Raw genomic sequence first — 26,253 nt, 5'->3', positions numbered from 1 at the left:
AGGGACAAGTAACTGCAGTCGCACTATCCTCTGTGCCCTCGGTGGCTCAGATGGATAGAGCGTCTGCCATGTAAGCAGGAGATCCCGGGTTCGATTCCCGGTCACGGCACACAATTTCAGCTGTCCACATTGAGGTATATCAACAACACCTGTTGGCAGCTGAGGGTTTCGATTAATAATCATTTCTTCCTCATATGTTGCAAGATTGTGCTTGATGTCTATCTTACATCAGATCATTACGTAGATGGTTTCGTTTGTAATGAACCTGCGACTCTTGCGAGAAATTCAGTTCGCTTTACATCCGCTTCAGGCAGCAGCGGTGGCTGCCCCCCTGGTGGGTACATACCGCAGTAGCTGGGGCTGAGGTCTATCATGGCGGCCAGGGGCCCCGTGGAGATGGCGCCGCTGACGGCGACGGAGGCCGTGATGCAGGCGGCGGCGGCCACGCCACTGCAGCCGGAGCAAGCCACGCCCACCAGCAGCGCCCCCTGCCCCAGCAGGTCTGCAACAGCAGCAGCGCGCGCCGCTGCGTGTCAGCTGCCGAGGGGGGCGAAGCAGTGCTCCAGACTGCCGTCCGGCTCTTGGCACCTACGAAGCAGTGCTGAAAAGTGATGTCTACGAACTGTTTATTCTGTTCTCAACATCAGGTGAGGTACTGCATGTCATGCATGTTATTCAGTCGACTTTTCCCGTTTCGCTGACGCAAGTTGCAACCCTCTGTCGCAAGACGGCTTCGAATTGCAGATTGTTTCATGGCGGTGTGTGACGTAACTATGTTGGGTGGTTGTTTCAGCTGTTTACTAATACACATTGATAACCTTGCACTAACCGAGAGTCGGAACGAATTACAGGACGTACTGAACGGAATGAACACATGTAATGAGCACAGAATATGGACTGAGGCGAAAATAATGAGGAGAAGAAGAAATCACACAAGCGATAAACTTAACACCAAATTTGGTATCACTGTAAAGGACGAAGTGAAGGAATTCTGCTTCTTTGGAAGCAAAACAGCCCATGACGAACCAAGCAAGGAACATTTAAGGAGCAGACTAGCCCAGACAAAGGACAAAGAGGACATTCTCGGTCAAGAGAAGTCTAGTGTTGACAAAAAAACGGCCTTTATTTGAGGAAGACATTTCTGAGAACGTGCATCTGGAGGACACTATTTTATGAAGGTGAATCGTCTGTTTGATAAACCGAAAAGACGAGCTTTTTTATTGTCTTCCACAGCTCTGATAAATACTAGCAACGGCATACAGGGACTGGACAAATATGTGGAAATACCACAACCAGAAAGCATTACCGTGCCTAACACGGTATAAGAAACATTTCGAGACTCAAAGCAGCTTCCAGTGGTCTCGGAAGGGATAAATGCAATTCCTGTATGGTTTTTCCTGCAAAACAGCGGCACGTTCTGGTAACAATGATGGTGACTGTGACGAATAAATCTTATCAGTAATGAGTGCAGCCAATCACCTATTTTTATGGCAGAAACAGCTATCGTTTTCGAGTCGCCGGCCGCGGTGGCCGAACGGTTCTAGGCGCTTCAATCCGGAACCGCGCGAATGCTACGGTCACAGGTTCGAATCCTGCCTCGGGTACGGATGTGTGTGATCTCCTTAGGTTTGTTAGGTTTAAGTAGTTCTAAGATGTAGGGGACTGATGACCTCGGATGTTAAGTCCCATAGTGCTCAGAGCCATTTGAACCATTTTTGATTTCAAGTCAACAGCGATTCATCATCAGATGGTATACAGGCCTTAAAGTTCGTTTGTAGTAGTGAATGAGTCGTGGTCTGGCCTTATTTGCAGCCATGGAGTTAACCTTGGTGCACAAGTCACTTTCCAAAACATACTATGCAGTGATGTGTAATTACCAGAACTGGAAAACAAATTATGTTTCCATAGTTACTTGTGCACCAAAATTGTCCCCATGGGTGCAAATAGCTCTACACATCAACCTCCACAATGCTAGAAATATGGCACAGATGCAGAAACTGCAATAGTGCAATAAAAACAGTGACAGCTACAGGCGAATATGACATCATTTGAAAAATTTATAGAAGCTTTGGCACGTAGTACTAGAAATTAATAATTTCATTTAATGCGATCAGTTTTATAGCACTGATAGACTTACACATGTATTGTTGCTAATGAAAATCGGTTGGCGCTGGGGCCACATGACGCGGTAAGAGATGTATATGAACGGAGCAGAGACGAATGGGATATCATTCTAGTGACAAACGACAAGTGACGCAAATGCGAAAATCCGCCGACTTAAGCGACCTCAGAACATAGGGATCGGAAGCTTGCCCGCTCTCCAACGCAGTATAGGCGACAATCTGTGGCAGATTTGACGAGAAAGTACAGGGTAGGCGCAAGCAAAAGTTTTTTGGAGCACACCGTTCAGCGCACAGAATTGAACATGGTGTTCTGCAGCAGAGGACCGCCACGTGTTCCCTCGTTGACCCAAAAACATAGTCAGTTATGATTACAGTAGGCATTCGATCATCGAGATTGGACCACAGATCAATGGAATCGTGTCAGCTGGTCGGATGAATCCCATTTATTGTTAAACCAGGTTGATGGTCGTGTCCAGAGAAGTTGTCATATAGGCGAACGGCTGCTTGAAACATGCAGTGCACCACGGACACACGCCGATGGGAGCAGTGTTAGGTTATGGGGGACATTCACCTGGGCTTCCATGGAACCTGGACTAATCGAAGGCACCATGACAGTAGTGGACTATGTGAACCTGTAACCCCTTATGCTTGATTCCTTCCGCAATAGCGATGGCGTATTCCAGCAGGATAACTGTTCGCCTCAGAAGGCCAGAATCGTGCTGCAATGGTCTGAGGAGCATGATGGTGAAGTCACGTTGATGTCTTTGCCATCAGATTTGGCTTATCTAAATGTAATGAAACCCGACTGGGATGCTATCAGGTGCCAGCTATGTGCCCACAAACCAACTGCCCGTAAATTATGGAATGTAAGCATCTGGTGCCACAAACCTCTGGAAACCTATCAAGTACTTTGCAGAACCATTGCTGAATTGCGTTCCAGAGGTGGACCAACAAGCTTTTAAGTAGGTGGTCGTCAGGTTTTGGCTCGTCAGTGTGTGTGTGTGTGTGGGGGGGGGGGGGGGGGGGAGGAGGGATAATCAGTGAGAACTAATTTCTCGAATTTCCGCAGATGAATCATAGGTTGACTGAGGTCTTGATGGGGTTCCTGAATAACAGTATCCCAGTGGTGCTGTTGGATGCTTGAAGTTTAGATGTGTCTTCTGTTTTGATGAGGAGTCAGAAGAGCAGGGAGCTGTTGATTTAACAATGTCATTTCTGTTTCTTTATGCAGTTTGGTAAAACGATAACACATATCACTTGAAACGCTTCTATGAATAGGCAACATGGTTAGCTTATGTCCTGTGGCTTAAAAAATGTGGAAAAATTAAATTACTTACCATAAAGATACACTTTTTAAATGGTAAAAACTTAAAATGAGAACAAATGTTTTTTGTAATGTGTAAATGCACTAATACATACGTAAAATTTAATAGTATAATATACGTGTAGTTATATCCACCGCGAGCTGAACTTGAATGGTGAGTGTTGACTGAAAGATTAAAGTCGAGCAGCAAGATGAATTCGTGAACGTGCTAAGAATGCTATGAGCCGAATGTAGTGAGTGAACCAAGAATGAAATGATAAAGGTGACCTCTGACTTGCTCCACATGAAGTCTGGAGCCATGAGTGGCTGCTGGGAGCCCCAATGAACCAAGACCACAGTAACTCGTTCGTCATCTAGATCCAAATCAGTGAGTGAGCCAAGAGTGCAATATCTCATGAGCCATCTGTGATCTACTAAATGGTGAGTCGGGAGTAGTAGGGGAGCCAAGTACTTTCATTTAGCAGAGCATCTGTCATGGTGAAGGGCCAAATGAGCCAACACAGCACCTTCATCCCATCTGTCGTTTCAAATCAAAAGCAAAAATAAGGGTGGAAAAGTGTTTTCTGCATTAATGCAGTGCTCCAAGACCTTTCTGTTTTCTACTGTTTTTGTGACTAACAAAAGCTGTTTACAGCAATAAGGTAAATAAACCCATACATAACCCTTCGAATGTACTGTATTTTCCTGCACCACAGTCTGTCATGGTGACTAAAGAGCTGCCACTCCTCTTTTCTGAGTCATTGATCACTCAATCCTAGAAGGGAATAAGTTCAGAACTAGATGTCTAATGCAGGATTATGGTGCAGGCTGCACAATTTATTTCCATGTTATTTGGTGAGGTAGGTGTCACCGTCAAACACTGGAACACGAGAAAAGGGGTTTGATATCTCGGTGTCTGGAAATAATATATAATATTTGAAAGAGGTCAGAGTCAGTGCGAGATCTTTTATGCAGAAATACGGTGGGTTTGTTCCTGTCAAGAAGTTAAGACGTATTGTGGGCTGAGATGGGTAAGTAAAGAGCGTGTGTGCCCTGCAGGTACAAATACGTCAGCCAAGCATCGTGTGCACCATGATCAACAAGGAATTTCATGACGGTTCACACGACAGGTAAAACAATCGTCCATCATCCACAGGCACCGCTCTAGTACGTTACATATGACGACTGTGGTTTACTAATCAGTAAACACAGACTAAGAGCGTGACAGTGTTGATGACAGATCGTAACTGATGTTTGACGCGACAGTCACGTTCCTCCATCATCGTAAATCTCAGTGTTGACCGCACAATCACGTTCATCCAATATCGCAAATTTCAGTGTGTTACGAATAACATCGCTACAAAGAATCAATCACAAAGCCAAGGGAAAGGCCGCACAATGAGGACGAATGTGATATAGTCCTCACAGTTTGTGAATGTTTTCTGTAGAACCAGCAGCGTGTAAATTGGCCCTAAATTGTTGTTACTACGATAATGAGGAAGACTCTTTGGGAATTATTTGAATGAAAACTGCAATCCGATGACAAACCGACGAGTTGTGCCCTCTTGTGTATTTTACGGCTGTCGACAAATCGAAAAAGCTTTCTTTGTACACTGAGATTCCCGAAGTGAAATTTCAGTTACCTGAAAATGCCAGCGTGATTATTCGAGATACCCTGCATTTTTACTGAGATCGAAAACTACTGTCCAAAAGTGTCATACTGTTTCTAAACGTCGTGTATTGTCAATATGTTTTTGTTAGCTTAGCAAGGGCAACATGCAACAAGTTAGTATACAAAGTACTTAAATCTCTTGCTGGATACGCTGTTGAAACGATGTTCTTATTTAGAGGCAACTGTGGTACTCACTTGCGAGAAATGAACACTATGTCGTTATATCAGCTTTCATGAAATCTCAAAGAAAATAAAAGCTCTCAAGGATGACTGCCAAATTTTCACAACCAAAATGAAAACATTTCCGATGACTAACGTCCTTCATCTCACGTAAAATTATCTCAGACCTGATTAGTACAGTGCAACAAATTGTGTAATTGCTCTGGTTTAAGTTGAATATATTCTTATGATGTAGCACGGTTTTCAAAATATGCTACTGGTATTTAAATGATGCATTTGACGGGTACTGATTTATGACAACACAGCCTAATGGAAATTAAGAGTGAATTCGTAAAATAAAACTTAAAAAAGAATGCTGACTCCTTCCCAATGATAAATAACTATTTTAAGGCATACTCACATTGAGGATTTATCAGTTGGCTCTGTCAGTTCCTAGCAGTTTCTACCCGATATCCTAACCTAACAACACCAAAGAAGACACGACAACTACACGCGTTTGAATTGTACTCGTAAGAGTTTGCATAACGTTTTGTCATATTACGTTAACACGATGTTCGAAAAGGAATTACGTTACTTACCATTTTGCAGGTTGAAGACTGACTGACGGAATACACGAAAAACACAGCCACAAAACAGACGAATGAGGACTTACATATAACGGCGGCAGACTTCCTGAGCTTAGTCCTGGATAAGAGGCCCCTCTTGAGCAGGCAATCACCAACAGAGGACACGACCAGCGAGAACATCGTCCTACAGACGTGTGGCAGCCCTGTCAGAAGACCGACCTGTGGAAAGTGAACACACGCAATGTCTACAAAAATGATAAAATTAACAGTGTAGTAAAGGCAGATGACTGACGTGTTCTAACGTCTACGAACAAAGAATTAGCCACAAGATCAGGACGAACAGATTACTAAGCTGATGAAAAAAATTTTATGTAAATTAATAACACATTCTAGCGGACAGCTCTAAATTACCCGAAGGAACTCCCATGGAGAATAAAACGGGTATGCCAAAGGTACCCTTTAAACATGGATTTGAAAATTTGAAGTTTATCTCTCACATTTTTTCAGCTCTTCTTGAAACCTGTTGCAAATGGAACGTGTACACATATATTTTTTTTTTTTTGCATCACCTCGGTTCCCAGAGTTTCGAAAGCTATACAGAAAATTGGGATAGAGATCAACATAAACATCATTTCCGCCCTTTTCATTGCGCATGGAAACCTCACATTGCATATTGTACAACCATACAGCGAGACATTCAGAGGTGGTGGTGATCGCTGTACACGTGGTACCTCTAATATGCAGTAACACGTCCTCTTGCATTGACACACGCCTGTATTCGTCGTGGCATACTATCCACAAGTTCATCAAGGCACTGTTGGTCCAGATTGCTCACACTTCAACGACGATTCTGCTTAGATCCCTCAGAGTGGTTGGTGGGTCACGTCGTCCATAAACAGCCCTTCTCAATCTATCCCAGGTATGTTTGGCAGGGTTCATGTCAAGAGAACATGCTGGCCACTCTAGTCGAGCGATGTCGTTATCCTGAAGGAAGTCATTCACGAGATGTGCCTGATGGGGCCGCGAATTGTCATCCGAGAACACGACTGCCTCGCCAATATCTTTATTTATTTGTTCCGTGGGACCAAATTAAGAAGTCTCCATGGTCATGGAACGAGTCAATACATGAAATTATAACACGATATTAGAAACAGAATAAAATGAAATATAAAAAACATATTCAGGTGACAAGTCGTAAATTTAAATAAAGAAAATCAACAATGTAACACTGGAATTTGCTTAATTTTTTAGCTCTTCCAGGAGCTCCTCGACAGAATAGGAGTGAGCCATGAGGAAACTCTTCAGTTTAGACTTAAAAGTGTTTGGGGACTGCTAAGATTTTCGAGTTCTTGTGGTAGCTTATTGAAAATGAATGCAGCAGAATACTGTACTCCTTTCTACACAAGAGTCAAGGAAGTGCATTCCACATGCAGATTGGATTTCTGCCTAGTATTAACTGAGTGAAAGCTGCTAACTCTTGGGAATAGACTAATATTGCTAACAACAAACGACAGTAAAGAAAATATATACTGTGAGGGCAATGTCAGAATTCCCAGACTATTGAATAGGGGTCGACAAGAGGTTCTCGAACTTACACCACATATAGCTCGAACAGCCCGTTTTTGAGCCAAAAATACCCTTTTTGAATCAGATGAATTACCCCAAAAAATAACATACGACGTAAGCGTATGGAAATATGCGAAGTAGACTACTTTTCGTGTTGAAGCGTCACTTATTTCAGATACTGTTCTAATGGTAACTAAAGCGGCATTTAGTTTCTGAACAAGATCCTGAACATGGGCTTTCCACAACAGCTTACTATCTATCCGAACTCCTAGGAACTTGAACTGTTCCGTCTCGCTTATAATATGCCCATTCTGTCTGATCAAAATATCGGTTCTTGTTGAATTGTGTGTTAGAAACTGTAAAAACTGAGTCTTACTGTGATTTAGCATCAAATTATTTTCCATAAGCCACGAACGTATTTCATGAACTACGTTACTTGATACTGTTTCAATATTACACACAAGATCCTTCACTATCAAGCTGGTGTCATCAGCAAAAAGAAATATTTTTGAATCACCTGTAATACTAGAAGGCATACCATTTATATAAATAAGAAACAGCAGTGGCCCCAGCACCGACCCTTGGGGAATGCCCCACTTAACAGTGCCCCATTGGGACTGAACATCACTACCACTCTCAATATTGCGGAGAATTACCTTCTGCTTTCTGTTCTTAAGGTAAGAGGCGAACCAATTGTAAGCTACTCCCCTTACTCCATAATGGTCCAACTTCTGCAATAACATTTTGTGGTCAACACAGTCAAAAGCCTTCGTTAAATCAAAGAAAACACCTAGCGTTCGCAACCTTTTATTTAATCCGTCCAAAACCTCACAGAGAAAAGAGAATATAGCATTTTCAGTTGATAAACCATTTCTAAAACCAAACTGAACATTTGACAACAAATTATGTGAACTTAAATGCTCCAGTAACCTTGCATATACAACCTTCTCGATAACTTTAGCAAACACCGATGGCATAGAAATAGGTCTATAATTGTCAACATTATCCCTGTCTCCCTTTTTATAAAGTGGCTTCACTACCGCGTACTTTAATCGGTTAGGAAACCGACCACTCCTAAAGGAAAAGTTACATATATGGCTAAGTACTGGGCTAACATACATAGAACAATACTTCAGTATTCTGCTAGATACCCCGTCATATCCATGAGAGTTCTTGGTCTTTAGTGATTTAATTATTAACTCAATCTCCCTCTTGTCAGTATCATGGAGGAGCATTTCAGGTAACAGTGTCGGAACACTTTTTTTCTAAGAGCGCTATGTGATTCCCTGTTGGGACTAGGTTTCTATTTAGTTCACCTGCTATATTCAGAAAGTGATTATTAAATACTGTACATATATGCGACTTATCAGTAACACGGACATTCCCACTACGCACTGATTCTATATCCTCGACCTGTCTCTGCAGACCAGCCACTTCCTTTACGACTGACCATTCGGTTTTAATTTTATTCTGAGACTTAGCTATTCTATCTGCATACCACATACTTTTTGCCTTCCTAATAACATTTTTAAGCACCTTACAATACTGTTTGTAATGGGCTGCTGCATTTAGATTTTGACTGTTTCTAACGTTTTGATATAATTGCCACTTTGTTCTACAAGATATTCTTATCCCTCTAGTCAGCCACCCAGGCTGCCTGTTTGTGCTAGTACCCTGTTTTGAACGTTCTAACGGAAGGCAACTTTCAAAGAGCACGAGAAAAGTCTTGAGAAAAGCATTATATTTATCGTCTACTGTATCAGCGCTATAAACATCTTGCCACTCTTGTTCCTTGATAAGGTTTACAAAGGTCTCTACAGCAACTGGATCAGCTTTCCTAAACAGCTGATGAATATATTTAACACGTGTTGCAGCACAAAAATCTTTTACAGTTAAAATTTGTGCATCACGATCTGAAAGGCCATTCACCTTTTTGCTAACAGAATGCCCTTCTAGTAATGAGGAATGAACAAAAATGTTGTCTATGGTTGTTCTACTGTTCCCTTGCACACTCGTTGGAAAGAATGCGGTTTGCATAAGATTATATGAATTAAGGTCTACCAGCATCCTCTTCCTTGCACAATCACTTATACAATTAATATTGAAGTCACCACATATAACTAACTTTTTGTATTTCCTATAAAGTGAACCAAGAACCTCCTCTAGCTTTAGCAAAAATGTTATGAAATCGGAGTCTGGGGATCTATAAATAACAGTTAGAAGTTTAGCTCCGTTAAATTTAACCACACCTGCCAAAATGGTTGCACTATCTGTCGGAGGATGGTATCCACTGTACAGGATGGCGGGTATGGGCAGGCGGTGGGCGTTATGGAATAATAGAGTAATTTTTAGAGAAAGGCCATTTATTGGCTAAAGCATGATGAAAAGGGGATACATAGGCCTAGGGAGGTGAGGGTAAGCCAGCGCTTACAATTTGGCGAACATTGTTCGCGAAGCTACCGAAAGTTGTTGTCTGCCAAAACTAATTCCACAGTGCCGCAGCACCGGGAGAAGCGGGAGATGTTCAATGCTACAGGGCGCGCATCCGACTCGCGGGTGAGCAAGAATACAAGAGGAGCGAGCCCGGCGACGGGCGGCCGGGTATGTTCGACGCACCACGCGGCTTCCTCCGCCCTGATTGGCCAGGACCGAGCAAACCGAGCGGGCGGCATGGAACTTTCCAGAGCGTTGCCTGCTAAGCGACGCCTGGGGCGGCGTTACCTCCTCAGCACGTGAGAGAGGCGCGTGAACAAGGTGCCCTTCATCGTTGCTGACTTCCTGTTACTAAACCGTGGGACGAAAAAATTTACAGGCAGCTAACGCTGCCGGCCGTGGCTTGGCCGCAATGGAAAAATGATGTTACTGGTTGGAGGCTCATATAATAAAGTAAAATCTCCTACTGTCTGGCTCATCCTTTACACCACGTATCGTACAGCCGTTAGGGCGTCTTCCATGACCACCAGCGGAGTACGTCGGTCCCACATAATGACACCCCAAAACTGTAGGAAACCTCCACCTTGCTGCACTCGCTGGGCAGTGTGTCTAAGGTGTTCAGCCTGACAGGGTTGCCTCCAAACACGTCTCTGACGATTGTCTGGTCGAAGGCACATACGACACTCATCGATGAAGAGAACGTGATGCCAATCCTGAGCATGTTGCATGGTGTCGTGATTGCACAGATGGACCTCGCCATGCTCTGAGCCATAATCCGTAGGCAGCGGTCATCCACTGCAGTAGTAGCCCTTGAGTGACCTGAGCGAGCCATGTTATCGACAGTTCCTGTCTCTCTGTATCTCCTCCATCTACGAACAACACTCCGAGACGCCTGGACACTTCCCTTGTTGAGAGCCCTTCCTGGCACAAAGTAACAATGCGAACGCGATCGAATCGCTGTATTGGCCGTCTAGGCATAGTTGAACTACAGACAACACGAGCCTTGTACCTCCTTCCTGGTGGAATGACTGATCGGCTGTCGGACCACCTCCGTCTAATAGGCGCTGCTCATGCATCGTTGGTTACATCTTTGGACGGGTTTAGTGACATCTCTGAACAGTCAAAGGGACTGTGTCTGTGATACAATATCCACAGTCAACATCTATCTTCACGATTTCTGGGAACCGGGTTGATGCAAAACTTCTTGTGATGTGTGTAGAATCCTGCACACTTATCTACAAAATGGTTAATAAAGTGTTTGCTCTGCCGTAACCACAAGCGCCGAAACGAGGAAGAAGAACGCAAGAGAAGAGAAGGCGGTGAAACGACGTTGGCCAATGGTGCACTGCACCACGACAGGAGCGGCCTCTACAAGAGGAGAATATAAGCGCCGCTTCTGCCAGCCTTGGCCACTCAGATTGGCTCAGTATCCGGATAGTATACGCACAGGCCTAGCAGAGAGCGCTACAAATAGTTGTTAGTAACCCATATCCATTGTTATAGCGAAGATCATTACTGTTTGCATGTTGCCCATCGCTTGTGACACCATTGTTATTTCAAAGTTAAGTATTAAGTATTATTGAAATAAAACTACTAATGTTATTTTTTTAAATTGTTGTATAGTATTCCGAGAACGCCGCATCCCTTAGGAACCCTATACGAGACGAATGGGCAAGACCCTACAGTTTCATTCAGGTGAAAAAGATTTTCTGTGTACTGTCCACTGACTGAATACTGCAGGTCCATTTGAATGAATCGTATTATTAACTGCAAACTGGTAACGTAGTATATGCACAGTGTTGGCAGAGCTACATTTCCGAGGAGCTTAAATATCTGCACATACGGTGTTAACGAGCTAACACCGCAGTTTGTGCCCTGTCGCAAAGTACGTCTTGAACAATGATCTATCTGTAGATGGTGCTTCAACACTTACAGCTTGCAGCGTATCTGAAAGTTGTTTTTTATCACGTCTTTCTGATCGCTTGATATAGTCAAGAAATGCAGCTCGCGGTTCAGTTTAAAAGTTCTGCAGCAAAAATAAAGATAATATTGCCAGCTCGTCTGTACTTGTTCGCAGTACAAGAATTGAGAAAGACAAGAAAGCGGCCTCCATAAGACACTACGAGCTGGAAGCGAGATACTATAGTGTCCTGCTTTAATTTTGAATTTTGGTGCAGCATTATTTGTTAATAAAATATAATTCTCCTTTTAATAATTTTATATTTCTATGTTCGAATGAAAAACTAATACGTTCATCTCTTACATCGCAATTATATACTGTACACCAAATCAGCATATCACTAAACAATGTTCCTTTGTACTTTTGTCCAGTCTTTTTAACACCTAATTTTAGACTGTCGTTAGAGTTATGCTACTATATGTAACACTATGAAGATTGCTTGTCCGTTGTTCATTTGTTTGGTGTTACTCTGCTTCCTTCCATATTATTGAAACTACGAATTAACAGCAATAAGAAAAGAAGCGTATGTTTTAGTGTGGGTAAGGAAGGAATTATACAACGGCAACGAAAGTCGTCATTAAATTATTCGATTGACATGGTGAAGCATTTAAAAAGCCGATCCCTGTATGTATACTGAAGAGCCAACGAAACTGTATTGAAATACAGAGATATGTAAACACTCAGAATACGGCGCTTGGGTCGGCAACGCCTATTAAGACAACAAGTGTCTGGCGCTGTTGTTAGATCGGTTGCTGCTGCTACAATGGCAGATTATCAAGATTTAAGTGAGTTTGAACGTGGTGTTATAGTAGATGCACGAGCGATGGGACACAGCATCTCCAAGGTAGCGGTGAAGTGGGGATTTTCCCGTACGACCATTTCGCGAGTGTACCGTCAATATCAGAAATCCGGTTAAACATCAAAGCTCCGACATCGCTACGGCCGGAAAAAGGTTCTGCAAGAACGGGACCAGTGACGAGTGAAGAGAATCTTTCAACGTGACAGAAGTGCAACTCTTCCAAAAATTGCTGCAGATTTTGATGCTGGGCCACCAACAAGTGTCAGCGTGCGAACCATTCAACGAAACATCATCGATATGGGCAGCATGACACAAAGCTTTACGCCTCGCCTGGGCCCGTCCACACCGACATTGGACTGTTCATGACTGTAAACATGTTTCCTGGTCGGACGATTCTCGTTTCAAATTGTATCGATTGGACAGTCACGTCAGTAGGGGACTGTTCATGTGATGGAGGCTTTGTAATGGTGTGAGGTCGGGGCGTGCAGATGGAATGATAAGGAATCCCTGATACGTCTAGATACGACACTGACAGGTGACACGTACGTAAGCATCCTGTCTGATCACCTGCATCCATTCATGCCCATTGCGGATTCCGACAGACTTGGGTAATTACAGCAGGACAATGCGACACCCCACACGTCCAGAATTGCTACAGAGTGGTTCCAGAAACGCTCTTCTGAGTTTAAACACTTCCGCTTGCCACCAAACACTTTACACATGAGCATTATTGAGCATATCTTGGATGCCTTGTAGAGCGCTGTTCAGAAGAAATCTCCACCCCCTCGTGCTCTTACGGATTTATGGATAGCCCTGCAGGATTCATGGCGTCAGTTCCCTCCAGTACTACTTCAGACATTAGTCGACTCCATGCTTCGTCGTGTTGCGGCACTTCTGCATGTTAGCGGGGGCCCTACACGATACTAGGCAGGTGTACCAGTTTCTCTGGCTCTTCAGTGTAAAAGGCAATGTCCTGACTGACTGTCTCATCATCGACCATCCCGAACCACTAAGGATGGCCGCTAAGGAAGGCGTCATTTATGAAAGGATTGTTCGAAATTCTAACTCTAAGAGAGTGAAATAGAGGATGAAGAGTTTCTTGAAAAATGTCGGTATTAAGGCAGTTTTGAAGCTAGATCTACGAAAATTGGTATTTGGTTCCTCTGTCAGAAATAAAGATATACACATGTCAGCATTTTTGGAAATTTAACCTTCTGGTGGTGAAATAGTGAGTGAAAGATTTTTTGAAAATATGTCAGTATTAAAGAACTACTACACTATTTTTAGAGCCACATCTATGAACATTAGTATTTGACTTCTCGGTTACCAATAAAAAAAATACGGGTTTCAGTATTTCTGGAAATTCAACCCCTAAGAGAGTGGAAATGGCGATGGGAATTTTTTACCAAAATATTTCTTTATATTCAAAAAATTTTAGAGTGTAATTTTTGAAAATTGGTATTTCACTTCTCGGTTAGATGTAAAGAAATAATTGTTAGGGAATGAAAGATGCTATGGAAATATCTCCGCAAGAATGCAAGAGGTATGATCAACAAAAACTTTGGACTCTAGCTTCCAGAATAGCAGAAAAGCAGTAGAAAGTATGGAACTGTAGTGGCAACTTGTCCCGAGAGCCTGTGCTTGGCCACTGAAAGCAGTGGCTGACAAGTCTCAGTGTGGCAGTGCGGCGCTTGGGGCCTAGCATGGCGATCTGGCTGAGCTTGTTTTACATCAGTGTGGTTGGCCCATGAAGTTGCTGCAGTGAATACATTTTGGTGTAGAAGAGTTGCACAACTGGCAGCCAGCGTCGGGTGGCCGTGAGAAGCGGTTGACAAGTGTGTGGTGCATCACCGGGGCTAGGCATTAGCGCAAAAGTTTAGCTTCTTTGCTGCTGATGTGGGTGGCCCAGGATGTGCTGTGCTCTATGCCCTTATGTGTAATGGAGGACAGGTAATCACTGGTCGGCCAGAGACAGCCACTGTGGAACAAGCTGGAAACTCCTGGCGAAAGTGAACTCATCTGGGACGAAGCTCAAGAGTGCCACATGGAGTCTGAGCAGATAGGATAGACGCAGCAAGGCAGTCAGATTGCAGACCTACAACACTGGATGCGACCTGCTGTTGACATGAGGAATAATTTTGCTGGAGTAGCAGACGGTGTTTGCCTCTGTATATCCGGAACATATGGCAGCTGGGAGCCAGGACGTGTTTCCTGAAGAAAGATTTCATTGCAAAAAGTGGCAGGCTGTACGTAATCTGTTTGTGGTGACCTTTGAGTCTATGGTGGCATCGGTATATTGCGAAGATTTTAAATTGGTGAAACAGTGGGACCACTATGGGATCTGTAATTTGAGTAGCAGTGTCTTGCATAAATGTGCTGTATTTCGATGAAACCTGGTGAGGCCATCTGGACATGGATATTCTAAAGCAGTGAAATAGGTGAGAACCTGTGTTTTAGTGATAAGCTATTAATCATTCAAGCTGCCTTTCTTTGTGCCTTGATAACTGATGTACATTTAGTTATTGTGTGACTGAAGATTTTACATGTTGGCTGTGTTATATACCTGTTGCTGCTTAAAGTTTTGGTCCTAGTTGGTGTCCTTGTGCTATTTTCTTGATAAATTTGTGTTGTCCAGCTTATACTGGGTGCCCTGTTTAAGTTGATCTCTGTGTGTGATGAAGCATTTGTATTGGATAATACATTATTATTATATTAAAATTTTTCTGATTGTATATTCATTTGTCTCCTCTTAAAGTTTATATCATTACTGCAAGGCTATATCTTATTTCCCTGATTTTTATATTATTCATATTATAAATATTTTGACGGAAAGTAAAAGTGAAGTGGCTTATGATGTTACTCAAGCTAGTGCATAGGCCCTCTGCTGTTCGTTATCTACATAAAAGGTATAGGAGACAACCTGAGCAGCCATCTTAAGATTGTTTGCAGATGACTCTGCCATTTATCGTCTAGTAAAGCCGTCAGAAAATCAAAACCAATTGCAAAACGACTTAGAAAAGATAACCATATGGTGTAAAAATTGACATTTGACCCCAGATAACGGAAAGACCCCCCCATGAACCATGGACCTTGCCGTTGATGGGGAGGCTTGCGTGCCTCAGCGATACAGATAGCCGTACCGTAGGTGCAACCACAACGGAGGGGTATCTGTTGAGAGGCCAGACAAACGTGTGGTTCCTGAAGAGGGGCAGCAGCCTTTTCAGTAGTTGCAAGGGCAACAGTCTGGATGATTGACTGATCTGGCCTTGTAACAATAACCACAACGGCCTTGCTGTGCTGGTACTGCGAACGGCTGAAAGCAAGGGGAAACTACAGCCGTAATTTTTCCCGAGGGCATGCAGCTTTACTGTATGATTACATGATGATGGCGTCCTCTTGGGTAAAATATTCCGGAGGTAAAATAGTCCCCCATTCGGATCTCCGGGCGGGGACTACTCAAGAGGATGTCGTTATCAGGAGAAAGAAAACTGGCGTTCTACGGATCGGAGCGTGGAATGTCAGATCCCTTAATCGGGCAGGTAGGTTAGAAAATTTAAAAAGGGAAATGGATAGGTTGAAGTTAGATATAGTGGGAATTAGTGAAGTTCGTTGGCAGGAGGAACAAGACTTCTGGTCAGGTGACTACAGGGTTATAAACACAAAATCAAATAGGGGTAATGAAGGAGTAGGTTTAATAATGAATAGGAAAATAGGAATGCGGGTAAGCTACTACAAACAGCATAGTGAACGCATTATTGTGGCCAAGATAGATACGAAGCCCACACTTACTACAGTAGTACAAGTTTATATGCCAACTAGCTCTGCAGATGAGGAAGAAATTGAAGAAATGTATGATGAAATAAAAGAAATTATTCAGATTGTGAAGGGAGACGAAAATTTAATAGTCATGGGTGACTGGAATTCGAGTGTAGGAAAAGGGAGAGAAGGAAACATAGTAGGTGAATATGGATTGGGGGACAGAAATGAAAGAGGAAGCCGCCTGGTAGAATTTTGCACAGAGCACAACATAATCATAGCTAACACTTGGTTTAAGAATCATGAAAGAAGGTTGTATACATGGAAGAACCCTGGAGATACTAAAAGGTATCAGATAGATTATATAATGGTAAGACAGAGATTTAGGAACCAGGTTTTAAATTGTAAGACATTTCCAGGGGCAGATGTGGACTCTGACCACAATCTATTGGTTATGACCTGTAGATTAAAACTGAAGAAACTGCAAAAAGGTGGGAATTTAAGGAGATGGGACCTGGATAAACTAAAAGAACCAGAGGTTGTACAGAGATTCAGGGAGAGCATAAGGGAGCAATTGACAGGAATGGGGGAATTAAATACAGTAGAAGAAGAATGGGTAGCTTTGAGGGATGAAGTAGTGACAGCAGCAGAGGATCAAGTAGGTAAAAAGACGAGGGCTAGTAGAAATCCTTGGGTAACAGAAGAAATATTGAATTTAATTGATGAAAGGAGAAAATATAAAAATGCAGTAAGTGAAACAGGCAAAAAGGAATACAAACGTCTCAAAAATGAGATCGACAGGAAGTGCAAAATGGCTAAGCAGGGATGGCTAGAGGACAAATGTAAGGATGTAGAGGCCTATCTCACTAGGGGTAAGATAGATACCGCCTACAGGAAAATTAGAGACCTTTGGAGATAAGAGAACGACTTGTATGAATATCAAGAGCTCAGATGGAAACCCAGTTCTAAGCAAAGAAGAGAAAGCAGAAAGGTGGAAGGAGTATATAGAGGGTCTATACAAGGGCGATGTACTTGAGGACAATATTATGGAAATGGAAGAGGATGTAGATGAAGATGAAATGGGAGATATGATACTGCGTGAAGAATTTGACAGAGCACTGAAAGATCTGAGTCGAAACAAGGCCCCCGGAGTAGACAATATTCCATTGGAACTACTGACGGCCGTGGGAGAGCCAGTCCTGACAAAACTCTACCATCTGGTGAGCAAGATGTATGAAACAGGCGAAATACCCTCAGACTTCAAGAAGAATATAATAATTCCAATCCCAAAGAAAGCAGGTGTTGACAGATGTGAAAATTACCGAACTATCAGCTTAATAAGTCACAGCTGCAAAATACTAACACGAATTCTTTACAGACGAATGGAAAAACTAGTAGAAGCCAACCTCGGGGAAGCTCAGTTTGGATTCCGTAGAAACACTGGAACACGTGAGGCAATACTGACCTTACGACTTATCTTAGAAGAAAGATTAAGGAAAGGCAAACCTACGTTTCTAGCATTTGTAGACTTAGAGAAAGCTTTTGACAATGTTGACTGGAATACTCTCTTTCAAATTCTAAAGGTGGCAGGGGTAAAATACAGGGAGCGAAAGGCTATTTACAATTTGTACAGAAACCAGATGGCAGTTATAAGAGTCGAGGGGCATGAAAGGGAAGCAGTGGTTGGGAAGGGAGTAAGACAGGGTTGTAGCCTCTCCCCGATGTTGTTCAATCTGTATATTGAGCAAGCAGTAAAGGAAACAAAAGAAAAATTCGGAGTTGGTATTAAAATTCATGGAGAAGAAATAAAAACTTTGAGGTTCGCTGATGACATTGTAATTCTGTCAGAGACAGCAAAGGACTTGGAAGAGCAGCTGAATGGAATGGACAGTGTCTTGAAAGGAGGATATAAGATGAACATCAACAAAAGCAAAACAAGGATAATGGAATGTAGTCTAATTAAGTCGGGTGATGCTGAGGGAATTAGATTAGGAAATGAGGCACTTAAAGTAGTAAAGGAGTTTTGCTATTTGGGGAGCAAAATAACTGATGATGGTCTAAGTAGAGAGGATATAAAATTTAGGCTGGCAATGGCAAGGAAAGCGTTTCTGAAGAAGAGAAATTTGTTAACATCCAGTATTGATTTAAGTGTCAGGAAGTCATTTCTGAAAGTATTCGTATGGAGTGTAGCCATGTATGGAAGTGAAACATGGACGATAAATAGTTTGGACAAGAAGAGAATAGAAGCTTTCGAAATGTGGTGCTACAGAAGAATGCTAAAGATTAGATGGTTAGATCACATAACTAATGAGGAAGTATTGAATAGGATTGGGGAGAAGAGAAGTTTGTGGCACAACTTGACCAGAAGAATGGATCGGTTGGTAGGACATGTTCTGAGGCATCAAGGGATCACCAGTTTAGTATTGGAGGGCAGCGTGGAGGGTAAAAATCGTAGAGGGAGACCAAGAGATGAATACACTAAACAGATTCAGAAGGATGTAGGTTGCAGTAGGTACTGGGAGATGAAAAAGCTTGCACAGGATAGAGTAGCATGGAGAGCTGCATCAAACCAGTCTCAGGACTGAAGACCACAACAACAACAACAACAACAACAACGGAAAGAGCCAAGTCATCCACATGACTGCTAAAAGGAATCGCTTAAACTTCAGTTTCATGGTAAAGCAATCAAATCTAAAGAACGTAAATTCAACTAAGTACCTAGGAACTACAGTTACGAACAACTTAAATTGGAAAGAACACACAGAAAATGTTGTGAGGAAGGCGAAGTAAAGAATGCGTTGTACTGGCAGAACACTTAGAAGCTGCAACAGATCTACTAAAGAGACTGCCTACACAAAACTTGTCCGTCTTGTTTTGGAGTACTGCTGTGTGGTGTGGGATCCTTACCAGATATGGTTATGGAGTATATCGAGAAAGTTCAAAGAAGAGCAACACGTTTTGTATTATCGAGAAATATGGGAGAGAGTGTCTCGGACATGATACAGGATTTGGGGTGGACATCATTAAAACGCAGGCATTTCTCGTTGTGGTGCGATCTTCCCACGAAATGTCAATCACCAACTTTCTTCCCCGAATTCGAAAATATTTTGTTGACGCAGACGTACATAGGGAGAACCGGTCACATAATAAAATAAGGGAAATCAGAACTCGCTCAGAAAGATATGGGTGTTAATTTTTTCCGCGTGTGGTTCGATGAACCCTCTGCCAGGCACATACGTTTTATTTGCAGAGTATCCATGTAGACGTAGATGTAGACTGTTATATACGAGGTGTTAAGTCATTTGTAAAACTGAGCATGAAATCCTCGTTTGTTTTTTCTGTGGCATGTGCTTGGGAAATTGCGTGGTTCATTCTGTTTATAAAATTAAATTTCAGTTGGTTAAGAGTCCACAACCCCAAACCAGTCTTCACTCCCACCGAAATCCCGTCCCACATACTTTATACAGTCAAACCGCTGTATAACCATTACCAATACAACGATTAACCCGGGTATAGCGATGATTTTATATGGCCCTGGCTGGTTTACTATGTGTAGCATGTTAATTATCCCTCATTACAACGATGAAGTAAATTTAGGAACATCCTGTTATAACGAAGACAAAATTTCGAAATATTTACTATTTCCTACTTCTAAGAAGCTCTCTGTAGCGGTAGGTATTGTTTATTTAGCTACTACACTTCCGGCGCTTTATTTCCAGAAGCCTCGCTACATACTGCAGTACTGTATTTATTCTAGCGATAAAGACAATAGCGAACAGCCGCCGCGAGCTGTGTTAATCGTCACACGTCAAAGAGCTCCTTTGTTTGAAAGAGTGTTTAGTTTGTCCATTGTTGAGCTTCAGTAGCAGACAGAAGTGTTTTGTCGGGCTCATACGCAGCTTATCTCCGCGATTTTTGCAGTCTGTGAATGTTTTTAGTTGATGTAAGCTCTTTGGACTTCGCTAAGATTTGGACAATGCCTGGAACTCGGAAACAAGGTTGGAGACAAAAATGGAGGTTTTCAAAGACGTTGATAACGGAATGAAACAAGTAGACTTAACAAGGAAGTATGTACTTGAAAAATCAACGTTAGCTACATTCCTTAAAAACGAAAAGAAATTGGAGAAAGTTTTGTAGGTGACAAACGTAGTCCCTCAAGAAAAAGAATGAAGACGGCTGCTGCGGGCGATGTGGACAGTGCTACACTGCGGTGGTTTAATTAGATGCATGCACAGGACGTAGCAATTAATGGTCCGTTGACATGCCAAAAAGCCTTAGATTTCGCTAAGTTGCTTGGCGATTCTAATTTTAAAACAAGTAACGAATGGTTGCAAAGATTTAAGGACAGGCATGGGATCATTTTTAAAGTGATTTCAGGAGAAGAAAAATCAGCACCTTAGGTGATGCAGAATTTTGGAAGAAAAACCCATGTGTAAACTGTTAGAAAAATACAGCCCTGAATACTTGTACAACACAGACAAGACGGGATTGTTTTATCAACTGGTGTCAGAGAAGACGACTGCCTTTAGAGGAGAAAAGTGTAAATAAGGGAAACAGTCTAAACTACGCCTAACTGTTCTTCTCTGCACCAAAGCAAACGCTGCTGTTAAAGGTTTCAGTCAGCACAGTGATTTAGACACCTTCTTTCCTCTGAGTTGATATCACTGAGTGATGGCCGCGTATACGTCAGTAGCAGACTTCAAATCCTCGATCAAACCCATTGTTGGTTTCCGTAAATCAGAATGAATTCTGGGGTAGGTCTGTAAAACAAGCCTCAAATGTTTCCTCCATTGACCACTCACCATAACAAACCAATGTTCCCCAGCTACTTTCTACCCCATTACACGACATTTAGGTTCCAAAGCAGCATTCCGCCCCCTTAATGCCAATGGCTTCGCCGCAAACTACGGAAACCATGAAATAATTGTATAAATCGTCTGCTGAATAATTACTAGAAGCTTTGATGAAAACAAAGATCCCATGAGCGTTAAATTTAGTTCGGTTCGTCCAACAAAGCTCAGTATGGTGTACCAAAATTTTTATTTACTGTGTGATTATTATTTTGCCTACTATGAAATTAAGACTGTGTACAATGCCCAGTTAGGACATATTAAGTATCCAATGTTTCGGTTAACCTATCTGTTAGTGCTAATATCAGCAAATATTTTAAAATGGACTGTATTTGAAACACATGTACCACGAACTGAGCAATATTTCACATCCACAAACACTGAGGACCAAATTTTTTAAAAGTTTCAGGCAAGCTGCACTTCTTACAATTTTGGTAAACATTTTTGGAAACAGTAATCAATAGAGTATTATATTTTAACTAAAAGTCAGTCTTGATTACAACACTTATGTCTCAATAACATAGTTATTGAGACATAAGTGTTGTGATCAAGACTGAACTTTAGTTAAAATATAAGCTGCACTTCTGTTTTCAAGAGCTCTACAGTATGGTTGAGCGGTATTAATGCTACTTTAACACAGACCTAACAGCTTCAGTATGTCTGTAGCTATTATGAACACTGGTCATAAAGAATAATACCCCTTTACATGGTATTACTTTTTGAAAACTTCATTAGCAATCTTCAAACCTGTATCAATCGTCATTATTCACATTGTGTGAAGCAGCTTTTCGTGGAGGTGTGTTAACTCTATTATTGCACATATCTGTCAATATATATATCATGCAAAGCATATGTGTGTATTTGTGGCATCTCCTCCCAAATCCCTGGATCGATTTCAACAAAATTTGGTATAGACACAGTAGGCCTCACGAGTATGAAAATTGTGGGAGATATAACCTCCTAGCTGCAATAGGAGCAGACATATGGGCAAAAGCGTGTGTCTTCCAGCCCCTATCATATACGCTACCCTGCATGACAGGCATGTCGTGTAGGTGTGATATCGGTCTGCCAAATAAACATGCTTTGCAGGCCAACCTACATGTCAGAGACAAGAAATTGTTTTCCAGGGCCTCACATGTAGGATGCCTACACGACACACATGTTGTGTTGGAGTGGTATCGGCCTTCTTATTGATGGCTTTACATTGCAGCCTGTATGTCAGGGGCAAATATGATTCTCAAGTCCATGAAGTGTAGCCTGCCCTGCATAACAAGCATGTTGTGAGAATAGTATAGGCCTACTTTATTGTTGCAGGGGCTACCCATGCCACTGAACATGGCTGGGAACATATTAAGATGTATAGAGGAGGGGATGGACAGTGTGAGTAGGTGGAGGAAATGAACAGAGGGAGAACAGGAGGGGAAGATTCATGTGGCAGGTGGAAGGTGTAGAGGGGTAGTGGGCAGGAGGAAAAGGAAGAGGGGGAGGCAGAGATGGATAGAGAGATGGGGAGGAGGATATGTTCAGAGGGACGGGGCTGTAAGATATAGATAAAGAGAGGGGAAGGAGGATGCAAAGAGACAGAATGCAGAGCACAAAACAGACCGATAGAGGTGGAAGGACAAGGTGGGCAGACAGAGGGAGGAAGATGTAAATACAGAGAGGGAAGGAGGAGGTGTGTTCATTGTAAATATAAGACAGACTATGTATGAAATTATGTATGTCCAGGATATTCTCCCAAAATCTTGGATCCATTTCAACCAAATTTGGCTAACTAACTGCAAACTTCACAAGTATCAGCACTGTGAGATAACTCTTAGCTCCAATTCAATTGAAGAAACCACCAGTCAAGCTTTTTTCCTCTTTCATTTTTTCAGGTACTACATTATAGGATGATCTACATGACATGTGTCTTGTGTGGGAACAGTATCGATCTGCATTATAACTTTGCACCACAGCCTACACATCACAGGCAAAGAAACTGTTTCCAAGCCTCTGCTGTGTAAGATTCTTGGCACAACATATGTGTTGAGAAGTAGTATCTGGCTGCTTTATTGACCTGTTTTCAAGGGCTGCATATGTAGCCTTATCAAAGAGGGCAGAGAAGTGGACAGAGGTTCACAGCACTCTCCTCCAATTCTGCCCTTGGGGTGGGAAACTGCCCCTAAAGATGGAAGGGTCACCAATGATCAATGGCATAAGGATGCACAAGGCAGTCGAAACCACTGCATTAAAGAAACATAATGCGTATTCACAGGAAATGTCGCCTGTAACTGAAAAAGTGTCATGATGATCTCTCCATTGGCAAAAGATTCCAGACTAGTCCCCTGTTCAGATCTCAGGGAGGGGACTACCAAGAGGAAAGAGACCATGAGAAAAAGATTTAATAGCCAACCACAAAGGATATCCTTCTATTAGTCAGGGTGCGGAATCTCAGAAGTTTGAACGTGGTAAGGAAGCTATAAAATCTGAAAACGGAGATACTATTGTAGGTATCAATGAAGTGAAATGGAAAGGAGCAAGGATTTCTGGTCAGATCACTATAGGGTAATATGATAGCAGCCGAAAATGGTATAACAGGTGCAGATTTCTTTAGAAATAGAAAGGTGGAGCAGAGAGTGAGTTACTGTGAGAAGTTCAGTGGTAGAAGTTTTCTCATCAGAATCGACAGCAAACCAACACCGACAATGATAGTTCAGGTATATATGCCAACATCGCAAGCTGAAGATTAAGAGACAGGCAAAGTATATGCGGATACTAGACAGGTAATTCAGCACATAAAGGGAGCAGATGAAAATCTAATAGTCATTAGAGATTGGAATGAAGTTGTAGAGGAAGGAAGGGGAAGGATTACAAGAAAGGGTTACAGGAGAATATGGGCTTGGCACTAGAAATGAGAGAGAGGAGAAAGAATTAAGTTCTGCAGTAAATTTCAGCTAGTAACAGCGATTACTCTGTTTAAGAATCTTGAATAGTTGGAAAAGGCTGGGAGATACAGGAAGCTTTCAGTTACATTACATCATTGTTAGGCGGAGATTCCGAAATCAGATACTGGCTTCTGAGGCATACCCAGCAGCTGATATAGACTCACAATTTAATAGTGATGAAAAATAGGCTGAAGTTTAAGAGACTACTCAGAAAGAAGCAATGAACAAAGAAATGGAATTCAGTACTAAGGAATGAAGACAAACACATGAAGTTATCTGAGGTTATAGATACTATGATAAGGAACAGTTCAGTAGCCAGTATAGTTGAAGTGGAAAGGACATCTCTAAAAAGGGTAGTCACAGGACTTGGAAAGAAAAATATAAGTACACAGACGATAAGTGTGAAGAAACTAAGGGTAACAAGAGAAATACTTCAGCTGATTGATGAAAGAGGGAAGTACAAACATGTTCAGGGAAATTCAGGAATACATAAACACAGGTCACTTAGAAGTGAGACAAAAAGGAAGTGCAGGGAAGCTAAGGCAAAATGGCTGCATTAAAAAGGTGAAGAAATCGAAAAATAAATGATTGTCAGAAGGCCTGGTTCAGTATACAGTGATATTAAAAGTAAGGGTGACACCAATAAGAATTCAATGGGAATTCCACTGTTAAATGCAGGGGATAGAGCATATAGGTGGAAAGAGTATACTGAACGCCTCTATGAGAGGGAGACCAGTCTGATGACGTGATATAAAAAGAAAGAGGAGTCGATATAGGAGAGATAGGGGATTCACTATTAGAATCAGAATTTAAAAAGGCTTTGGAAGATTTAAAATCGAACAGGGCAGAAGTGATGAATAATAGTCCGCCATAATTAGTAAAATGATTGGAAGAAGTGGCAACAATCCAACTATTCACGTTGGTGTGTAGAATGTATGAATGTGGCTATATATCACCTAACTTTCTGAAAAATATGATCCTCACAATTCTGAAGGCTGCAAGAGCATGCAAGTGCGATAATTATCGCACAATCAGCTTAAAACCTTATGCATTAAGTTGCTGACAAGAATAACATACAGAAGTTTGGAAGGGAAAATGGAGGATATGTTAGCTAATGATCAGTTTGGCTTTGGGAAAGGTAAAGCCACCACAGAGGCAGTTCTGACATTGAGTTTGATAGTGGAAGCAAGACTAAAGAAAAATCAAGACACGTTCATAGGATTTGTCGATCTGGAAAAAGTATTCTACAATGTCAGATCGTTCAAGATGTTCGAAATTCTGAGAAAATTAGGGATATACCACAGGGAAAGAAGGGTACCATACAATATGTGCAAGAGCCAAGAGGGAGCAATCAGAGTGGCAGACGAATAACGGAGTGCTCGGATTTAAAAGGACGTATCACAAGGATGTAGTCTTTCGCCTCTTCTGTTCAATCTGTATACCGAAGAATCAATCACGGAAATAAAAGAAAGGTTCAAGAGTGGAATTAAAATTCAAGGTGAAAGGATTCAATGATAAGATTCGCCGATGAAATTTTTAGCCTCAGTGAAAGTGAAGAAGAATTAAAGGATGGGTTTAACAGAATGAACAGTCTAATGAGTGCAGAATGTGGATTGAGAGTAAATCGAAGAAAGACGAACGCAACGAGAAGCATCAAGAATGAGAACAACGAGAAACTTATATCTGGATTGATCATCAAAAATTCCGTGAAGTTAAGAAATTCTGCTACCTAAGCAGGAAAGTAACAGATGATGGGTGGAGCAAGAAGGACATAAAAACCAGATTAGCTCTGACAAAAAGGGCATTCCTGGCCAAGAAAAGTCTTCTAGTGTCAGACGTAGGGCTTAATTTGAGGAAAAAATTTCTAGGAATGTACCCTTGGAGCACAGTATTGTATGGTAGTGAAACACAAACTGTGGGAAAACCGGCACCGAAGCGAATCGAAGTATTTGAGATGTAATGCTACACGAGAATGTTGAAAACTAGATGGAGTGATAAGCTAAGTAATGAGGAGGCTCTCCACAGAATCGGCGAGGAAAGGAATATATGGAGAACACTGACAAGAAGAAGGAACAGGATGATAGAACATCTGTTAAGACAAAAGGGAACTACTTCTAT

The 26,253-nt window shown here is 42.0% G+C and overlaps 1 protein-coding gene across 1 annotated transcript in view; it reads right to left on the bottom strand.

Annotated features, from left to right (window-relative positions):
* Positions 1-26,253, bottom strand: part of LOC126456156 (putative inorganic phosphate cotransporter) — a 243,969-nt gene that overhangs the window by 41,372 nt on the left and 176,344 nt on the right. The window contains exons 10-11 of the mRNA XM_050091910.1: positions 5,931-6,063; positions 347-502 (exon numbers count right to left, since the gene is read on the bottom strand). Coding sequence (XP_049947867.1) covers positions 347-502; positions 5,931-6,063 — 289 coding nt within the window. The remainder of the gene's footprint in view (positions 1-346; positions 503-5,930; positions 6,064-26,253) is intronic.

The sequence above is a fragment of the Schistocerca serialis genome, chromosome 2 (genome assembly GCF_023864345.2).
Source record: "Schistocerca serialis cubense isolate TAMUIC-IGC-003099 chromosome 2, iqSchSeri2.2, whole genome shotgun sequence".
Lineage (NCBI taxonomy): Eukaryota > Metazoa > Arthropoda > Insecta > Orthoptera > Acrididae > Schistocerca > Schistocerca serialis.
Note: the sequence above shows the minus strand (reverse complement) of the source record. Positions and strands in the feature narration are given on the sequence as shown.